General features: G+C 42.7%; 1 protein-coding gene and 1 pseudogene across 1 annotated transcript; both read left to right on the top strand.

Annotated features, from left to right (window-relative positions):
* Window positions 1-1,795: 1,795 nt before the first annotated feature.
* On the top strand, window positions 1,796-2,737 carry LOC141927779 (olfactory receptor 4S2-like; annotated as a pseudogene).
* A 3,861-nt stretch (window positions 2,738-6,598) lies between these two features.
* LOC141927710 (olfactory receptor 4S2-like) lies at window positions 6,599-8,547 on the top strand. Its single transcript, XM_074834961.1, is given in 2 exon segments — window positions 6,599-6,865; window positions 7,879-8,547. Coding segments are annotated over 2 exon segments (936 nt in total).
* The last annotated feature ends 1,313 nt before the right edge of the window (window positions 8,548-9,860 follow it).

Consider the following 9,860-nt stretch of genomic DNA (forward strand, 5'->3'; position numbering starts at 1 on the left):
CTGTGCTCTAACATATTCCTACCAGGGAAGACAGGTGTTGGGGACATAAAATCATACAGCTCTTAGAGAAAATGTTAGATCTCCAAACACAGAGGAGGTAAGTTTTCCAGGTTCTCGAGATCCTTTCTTATTTCTTTTCTTTTCTTTTCTTGTTCCCTTTCCTCTTTTCCGGATTTCCTTTCCTCTTTTGTTTCCCTTCTTGGACAAGTGTGAAAATACAAAAAGAAATTTTCACTGAAGTTATCAATTGTCTATGGCTATCTTTGGTTGGAAGCATGCAGAGCTAGTTCTGTAACCCCAGATTAGGTTATTTTGTTGTTTGTTTCCCATAAACCACCTGAGATTTTAGGGAAGCATTCCTCCCTAGGAGCAAGGAGATGGTGCAATTACCCATCCTTTTTGAAAGTTAACCTTCCACACTGTATTTATTTTATTTTGCAATTGATTGCATTATATCATACAATTATAGTCTCTCCCTGAAAAGATACTTTTAGAAGTATTCCTCTGTGGGAATCTTCCCCTGAATTAGTCATTCTAGTCATTGTCTTGGAGTCAACAGAAAGAAATAGACATCTCCGGAAGGTAATTCATCACATCTTAGACACCTTAAGTACACACCTTAGGCTGATCATGAGTTGCCCTGCAAAGGCAGAAAAAAGAGTGCACGACTGGCTCAGATATAGGTGCCTACATGACGTAAGGCAATGAGATGGAATGAGGCAGGTGAATATACTGTAAAATGCAGTTTGGTGATGGTGACGGGGGCCTTACCAAGAGGGACACACAGTAGAGCTGTCTTGTGGTGAGCGGGTCATATCTTTACAATCTTTTTAAAAGTATACACCTTGTTTTCCATTTCCATCAGGAGTTTCCCATCTGCCGTTATTCAGGAATATAGTTTTCCTTGATCATTTATCTCTTGGTCACTCCTTTCTGAACCACTGATTGCCTGAACATGACACCGAGACTGGAGGGGTTTGCTTCCAGTTCTGCCCTGGCCTAGATGGAGCCCAGCTGTTTCTCTTCCTCTGGCTACTGCCCAGCCATAAATATGCACACATTTTGTCCTTTGTTTTCTGTAGAAAACTATGTCAGTGTTAAGTGAAAAGAGGAGGGATGGAGAGGATCACAGCTTGGTAAGACTAGGTAGAAATCGATGTCACATTGTTCTTACTGATCTTTTCTTCTTGGAGATATATCAGAAAAGGAATTATCCATGTAAATTTTACTCCCCTTCTTGAATACCTGTTACCTACTGTTAGTACAACTGTAAGCACAGGAAAAGTCCCTAACTTTCCCATCTTCCTCTCTAGGCTTTACTTTGTGGCTTTGAGAGCAATTTTGGGTTTTCTCCATTTCCGTGTTTCCTGTGGATGTTTGACCAGTTTTTGCTTGCACAAGAGATTTTGCTGTAAATTTAAATAGGCACTAGATAATTTGAATTAACTGAATCATTCCACAGAAGTGCTCAGATGACCTTCACAAACAGGGAGAACTGCTTGTGTTTTTATTGGGCAGGACTTGCCATGGTCATTTTTAACAGCAGTTGCCTGGGAATGTTTTGATACTAGGATGAATCCCATACAGATAGTTTGTTTCTAAGAGGTGCCTATTTTTGGTGAAACTCTAAAGTAAAAACCAGCAAAAAAACCACTTCATAAACTTAATACTAATCCTGTCTATTTCTTAGTGTGCATGCAATTCTGATAAAGAATTCATTTTTAAGAATGAAAAAACCTGATGAATCATTTGTCTTTATTTTTCCATGTGCCCAGGCTGTGTATTGCATATCGCCACCCAACTGAGTAACATGAAGAATGCAAGCAGTGTGAAGGAATTCATTCTTCTGGGCCTCTCAGAGAACCAAAGCGCACAGAAAATACATTTTGTGATGTTTCTGTTCTTCTATATGATTACTGTGGCAGGGAATCTGCTCATTGTTATCACTGTAATTAGCAGTCTGTGTCTGAACTCCCCCATGTATTTCTTCCTCTGCTACCTGGCCTTTCTAGATATCTGTTACTCTTCCATCACAGCTCCCAAAACGATTGCTGACTTCCTTGCTGAAAATAAAACCATCTCCTTTGTGGGTTGCATAGCACAGCTGTTTGGGGTACATTTCTTTGTCTGCACAGAGTTCTTCATCCTCACAGTGATGGCCTAGGATCGCTACGTGGCCATCTGCAGACCTCTCCACTACACCACCCTCATGATCAGGTGCGTGTGTGTGGCCGGATGGTGATTGGCTCATGGGTAGGAGGCTTTGTGCGCTCCATAGTGCAAACTCTTCAAACCTCTCAGCTCCCTTTCTGTGGCCCTAACAAAACTGACCACTACTTCTGTGACGTCCGCCCTCTACTACAACTGGCCTGTACCGACACCTACACTGTGGGCATCATTGTTGTTGCCAACAGTGGAATGATAACTCTGAGCTGTTTCTTCATCCTGGTCATGTCCTCCATTGTCATCCTGGTTTCCTTGAAGTCAAATAGCCGAAGGGTGGCACAAGGCCCTCTCCACCTGTGGGTCCCACATCACTGTGGTGATTCTGTGCTTTGCACATTCATCTACATACGCCCATCTAAATCTGTTGGAGGACAAGAGCGTGGCAGTGTTTTACACTGTCATCATACCCATGCTGAACCCACTCATCTACACGCTAAGAAATAAGGAGGTGAAGAGTGCCATGAGAAAACTGTGGAGTAGAAAAGTGGGAAGTGAAAACGGGAAGGTGTAGAACTGTGGTAACATTTCCAAAGGATCAGAGAAAATCAAGCATCTTTCACTATAATTTATTTTGTGAAAATTCCCCAAGAACTGCCTTTCAAAGAACAGCTTGTTAGCTCCTGTTGTAATTAGGAAGACACCAAAGATTCATCTTTTGATTTGAAAGAAATTGTGAGCTCTGTGACAAACAGGCATTCTCTTTCTATTTTGTCAACTAGTGCAGGCCCAGGCCTGGGGCTCCTGAACACTAACGGAAACATCAGTGTTTAAATAAATACTATTAAAATGCTGAAAATTTTGTCCAGGTAGAGCATCCCATTACTCAGATATAAACTTTCAGATGAACTCCATCTGCTCTGTAACCCATTCAGCCAGGAACACAGAGGTCTATGGTCACATACTGCTGGAATTTCTGCTTGCAGTAAATGTCTTTTTATGAGAACCACATTGTGGTATCTTGAATCTATGAGTTAGCAGTTAAAAATCTGATATTAGGTGCTGGATGGGTCATTTGCTGATGTAGATGAGAGGAGGTAAACTTCTCCCCTTCTCCTGCCAGTGAAACAAATCCTTCCTGCAGTGTTTAAGGCCAGGTTGGATGGGACTTTGAGAAACCTGATCTAGTGAAAGATACCTCTGCCTGTGGCAGGGGGGTTTGGACTAGATGATCTTCAAAGATTCCTTCCAACCCAAACTATTCTATAATTCTATCTACTTCACCTATCACTGATGCCATCCTTCCAACCATCCCCTCTATCCTTCAGCTCTGACTCAAGATTTTTATTTTAATATTTAGACTAATACAGAATCATAGATCTAATGAAAGACACCTTTCTGACTGTAGGAAATGAAGGAGTCACCAAAGAAGGCATTTAGATGTGCAATTTCATTTATCAATGGAAAAAAGAAAGAATTGCTTAGAGACTATTCCAGTATGCAAGACAACTCCTAGCCTGACAGAGCACATTTACACACACACACAAGGGAAGAAGGTGTTTGCCATGGGAACAGCTGGTACCCCTACTATTGCAGGAGGGAAGAGAAGAAACATGAGGATGAAAAACCAAACCTGTTCGGTGCCAGTCAAAGCTGTCACTGGGTGAGAAGCTATAGCAGCCTGGGGTCTCCATCTGAGGAGCACAATGAGACAAGAGACCCTAGCCCCTACGTTGCCTGCAGAAAAACCACCAAATCAGCTGAGTGAGGAAGGAAAAGCCCTGCTTGGTTGCATCCAAAAGTAACTGAAGCTCTTTTATTTCTCCACTTACATTCCCTATAAACACCTGCAGCTGTGTTACATGTTAATGTGACTTATGTAGGATTGAAGGTTACAAGGTGTTCCCAGCCTAAGCTAGGGCTATATAACTATATATAATATATATGCACAAAACTATACCTATATATATATTAAAAATAGATATTTTTTTTTTTTTTAATGCTTGGGGGGGCAACACCAAGTTTTTTTTCTGGATGTCTCATTTCTGGGTGCTGCTGGGCAAATATTTGACCATAGCTTATAGAAGGTGTCACTGAAAACAACATTATGCTCCTTTACACTTTGGTAAGAATTCTTATAAGAACTTAATACTTGGGCTAAAGAGTTGCTTCTGTGTTTTGCATTACCTCAGTAAAAATACCTGGTAAGCAGTGAGGACTAACCACAAACCTCTCTAAATTTTTGAAGTAATTTCCTGTTTAACTTCTTGTTCCAAATTTGTACAGCTTACGTCTAAGGGGTAACAGTCTATAAAGCATACAATCATAAGAACAAGTTAATAAGAAATAAGAATGCATATGAGAACTATTAGCTTAGGACCGAAGGCAGAATTTATATAAATGTCCTCTGTAAGAGACATCTTTACTCCAAGAATATTTGATTGCAAATTAAGGTGAATACAAATCTTGGAAATGGACAGGTGTGATGTTTATTTGAACCAGAAATGCTTCCAGAAGAAATACATGTCCAATAGTAAATATTTATCTGGACAGCATTAAAAAGCCAGACAGCAAACAAACAAGCAAACAAGCAAACCCACGTGCAATCTAACAGTCTAGATGACCACACTCCAACATCACTCTCCAGAGACTGCCCTAATAACTATCCCAAGTACAATTTTTAGCTCCTTGTCCACTGATGATTTCTGACAAAATGTTTTATGCCTCTGGGATCTCATTACTCCTGATAGTCTTGTGCTTCTGCAGCATGATTCAGTTTAAATATTTCTGCTACAATTTCCTCATCTTCTGAAAGATAATTGTTCTTGTAGATGTTCTTGGAAGTAGTTCTTTGAAGAATGGGAAATGCAGGTAGAGAGCCAGGCTGTTCTTTTCAGCCACTGTAGGTTTCAGAATTGGTGGAGATATGCTCTCACAACATCCAAGCAACAACTTGCAGCTGAGACGTTCTGATGAAACCACCTGAAGTGGTTAGAGGAGGTCATCAGAGGAGGAATAGCATGAGAACTCTTGGATACTGGCAAATATGAACTGTGTAAGTTTTCTGATATTGTTCTAGCATGACTGAAATTCTACCTTTGAAAATAGGTATTTCTGGTGAGTGACTTCTGTGAGGTCCATTTGATGAAATAGAAAAAACTCAATTACAGGTTTTTCAACCTTTGCTTTAGTTGGTGTCTTATCTGTTGTTTTTGTTTGTTTGTTTGTTTGTTTGTTTTTTCCCCAGTTATATGCTGTTTCCAGAAAGATCTGTCAAAAGGATGTTGTCAGTGTTACAGAGAGGACTCGGGAGCTGATGGCAGCACTTCCTACGTGATCAGTCTTACATTGTCTGAGCTGGACATATCAGGCAACAACGGCCACGACACATACACTTTGGTCTTTCTCATAGTGCCTTCATTCTGCCCATGGAGGGGCATGGAGATAGGGATGGAGACATTAAGGAGCCTTTCCTCTGCTGCCCTAGTCGGGGAATAGCCAGGAGGTGAGGCAGAGAGCTCAGGAGAAAGAACCAAGTGTCCTGTGATTCTCAAATAGAATTCAGACCCCAAAGAGCTTGCTGATATCACAGGCAAGATTATTACACATTTGCCACCTCTATCTTCATGTATACATTGAGCACTAGTGATACTTGTGTACGTGGGAATCCTGCAGAGGTCAATTCATGGGTGTTTGTGAGTAAAGGAGGGTCACCAGCAGTACATTCATGACCCCAGTGTCACTACAGGTGTATTTATGAGGTGTTCCAGGACCTGGGTGAGGTATACAAACCCCTGTTAATGCACCATTAATGCAAATTACCTCCAGATTAGTTCATTCATGTACTGTAAGAAAGGCAGTCCAAGAAAACACCAGCCAGCTCTTTCTGTGACTGAACTTATTCAGGTGTATCACAGTCAGAGCGAGAAGAAGTAGTTCTGCTGCAATCCTTTAGAGGACTGAAAAGGAAAGTACAGTCACTGCTTAGGCAACGATCTTCCTCGGGCCATGATCAAAGTGTTGTATTAGTGAATTATAGATGCACTGTCTCTTTTGGTCAACTTTTATTTCCAAATCAAAGTGTATTTCCAAATCAAAGGGTAAAAGTGGGTTGTGAGGGGATCTGGTAATTAGTCTTCTTTTTTAAAAGAGGCAAAGGTGAGAACTAGGATTCAGGAGGGTATTATTTCTACCACCCTCCTCAAATAAATAATTTGAGCTTGTTATTGTATACCTCCATAATACGTTCTGATTTGGATATCACCTGTTGCTCCTTGAGGGAAACATTGACTTTAAATGGAAACTGTCCCCAAAAGACAGGAAAGGAAATATGTTTAATATCTAACATACCGGTGGTCCGTATGTGTGTGTGCTAATAATGTCCCATGTCTAATGCCATAGCTGGTGTCTTTTCTGTGCTTCAGATCCAGACTACATGGTGCCTATGGAGAACAAAAACAATGTGACTGAGTTCATCCTCCATGGACTAACACAAGACAAGACAGTAGCAGAAATGTGCTTCTCATTATTCTTAATCTTCTATGCCACCACCATTCTTGGAAACCTGCTTATCATCACTATGATAAAGACAAGTGAACAGCTGAACTCTCCCATATACTTCTTCCTGAGCTACTAGTCTTTTGTAGACATCAGTTAATCTACTGTCACAGCTCCGAAACTCATTTATGACCTTCTCTACTGGGTCTCACTGAGCCGGAATTGGTTTTCCCCTATAGCAGCCCTCATGGTGCTGTGTTTTATGTTGGGAGCTGGCAGGGTGTTGATAGCACACTGGTGTTGTGGCTACTGCTGAGTAGTGCTTACACAGCACCAAGGCTCTTTCCAATATTTCCCCCCCACAGTGGGACAGGGTGGGCAAGATCTTGGGAGGGGACAGAACCAGGACAGCTGATCCAAACTGACCAAAGGGATATTCCAGACCATCTGATGTCTGCTCAAGTATAAAGCTGGGAGAAAGGAGGAAGGGGGTGGGGTCACCCTTGGTCCTCCGAGGCAACCACTACGCATGTTGGAGCCCTGCTTCCTGAGAAGGCCCGACATCGCCTGTTCATGGGTGTGGTGGTTTAGTCCCTGCCGGGGTCTGAGACCACGCGGCTGCTGCCTCTCCCCCACAAAGGGAGTGAAATACAAAGCCCCAAGGCTGAGATAAAGAGAGGTTTAATACAACAGTGCAACTGCAACGCAACAAACAACAACAATAACAATAAGAATAACAGTAATAACAATAAACAGAGCAAAATATCTACCGATACAGCAGTGAGAACAGAGCAAATCCCACAGTACACGCGGTAACTGACTGTCCCGCTTCGGCACCAGGATGTGACGTCCGCATGGTATCTGAATAACCCGGCTAGAGCTCCCCGCCTACTGCTGGGGGAAACTTAACCCTATCCTGGCTAAACCAGGACAATGGGAAGTAGAGAATAAATCTGTTTTCATTTTTTTTGCTTCCGCACGCGGACCTTTGCTTTACTTTGCTTATATTAAAACTGCTTTTGTTTTACCCACAAGCGTTGTTTTATTTTTTCCTATCTTATTTTCTTTCCCCTCTTTGCCCTGATGAGAAAAAAAGGGGGAAGGGGGCGGGGGGAGGGGGGGGTGAGAAAAAAAGGGGAAGGAGGGGGCAAGTGATAGAGCGACTTGGTGGGTACCTGGCATTTAGCCAAGGTCAAACCACCACACCTTCCTGTTGAGAAGAAGACCATCTCTTTTGTGGGCTGCATAGCTCAACTGTTTGCAGGCCATTTCTTCGGGTGCACTGAGATCTTCCTTCTCACAGTGATGGCCTATGATCGTTGCGTTGCTATATGCAAGCCACTTCATTACACAAATATTGTGAACAAGCATGTCTGTGGCTGGTTGGTGGCAACTTCTTGGGTGGGGGGCTTTGTACACTCAGTGGGGCAGACCTTGCTGGCCATTTGGCTACCGTTTTATGGGCCCAATGAGATTGACCACTACTTCTGTGATGTTCACCCTTCACCAAAGCTGGCCTGCACTGACACCTACATCACCGGTGTCATCGTGGCTGCCAATGGTGGTGGGATTTCCCTGAGCTGTTCTGTTGTTCTTGTTGTGTCCTATGCTGTTATCGTGGTTTCTTTGAGGACACGCTCTGCCAAAGGGCGTCTCCAAGCACTCTATACATGTAGTTCCCACATCGCTGTTGTAGTTCTGTTCTTTGGGCCATGCGTTTTCATCTATATGCGCCCTTCCACCACCTTCTCAGCAGACAAGATGGTCTCTGTGTTCTACGCCATCATTACGCCTACGCTCAATCCCTTAATCTACACCTCCAAAGAAGAAGTGAAAAATGCCATGAAAAAGTTGTGGATCAGAAAAGTGAAGAGGAGTGAGAAATGAAACAACACAGTGCATGTTTGTGAGATGATGTGAGCTTAAGAAAGCATGTGGAGTGAAAGAGAGACTTTCCAGTAATGTCGCTCTGTTTTCAGCACAGCTGTTCAGAATAGGGCTGATACTAAATTAAAGGTTTGTGTAACTCATCTTCTTTGGAAACTGTCAGTCAAAAAGGTGTGAAGTTATTGTCAGCTACCAAACCTGAGCATTGGGGGTTGTATTGTGGTATTTACCTCCAGGCACCTCATAGCTGTAGCTTGGGTATTTGTCTAGGCTTCTCCTGGCAATAGGAGAAATAACGAAGTATTTTGAGAGGTTGTTCTTTCCTACTAGCTCCTAAAAGCTTTGGAGAGTAACATCTCCTTAAATTTTTACACAAAGGAGTGATGGTGGTAGCAAGCTTCCAAGAGTACACAAACCTTTCAGTATGGCACAGCACTGACAGCTTTTATCTCACATATTTTGATGTGCTAACGTGAGGTGTCTACAACTGAGCAAGCTGCTGAGGAAAGTCAGCAGCCTTTGGGCAGGTGGGACTCATTTAATGGTACAACAGGACCGTGAGAGATGTCGGAGTTTTCATTAGGTCTCTGCATGACAGGGAGAGATGTCAGGCTGTACTGAAACACCAGCAAATTATGTAAATATTAAAAACATTTTCCAGGTAGAGCATCCTGTCAGTTAGTGTGACCTTTCAAACAACCTGCAGCTACTCTGTAGTCCCTTCAGCTGGGAAATGGTGGCCCAAGGTGTTTGCAAAATTGATTGTTGCCTGCCAGAAACAATCGTACCACTGGTGTTCCCGTTCTGCTTGCAGTACATGCCCTGCTATGAATATTGCATTGTCACATGCTGAATCCATCAGTTAGCTGTTAAAAAACTGGTACTAGATGCAAGTTTGATCGTTTGCTGATGCCGATAATGTTATAGACTATCTTGCCAAAATGATGCAAGTTAGGACAAATTAAATTTCAATTATTTATTTTAGCAAGCGGCAATAAGCAAAACAGCGCTGGGCGGCCGGGGAGTCCCTGCTCCACCAACGGCGCGCACCCACTTCCCGAGGGTCCGTCTTTTTATATCCTCCGCCTTCCGTTATCGGGTCTCTCTGAGAGGTGTATCCTGCGTCTGCGCACTTTGCAGCTAGGGGGTCGCTCCATCCGGGTCTTCCTCACGTCACCAGCTTCTCGTATTTCCTACTTTCCTGAGAGTGGCTCACAAAGTCTTTGTTTATATCTTACAGAATATAGACACTACACCCTTTTTTTTTTTTTTTTTTCTTCTTCTTCTTCCCTTTGTCTTTCTCCCCTTTGTCC

This window comes from Strix aluco, chromosome 10 (genome assembly GCF_031877795.1).
Source record: "Strix aluco isolate bStrAlu1 chromosome 10, bStrAlu1.hap1, whole genome shotgun sequence".
NCBI lineage: Eukaryota > Metazoa > Chordata > Aves > Strigiformes > Strigidae > Strix > Strix aluco.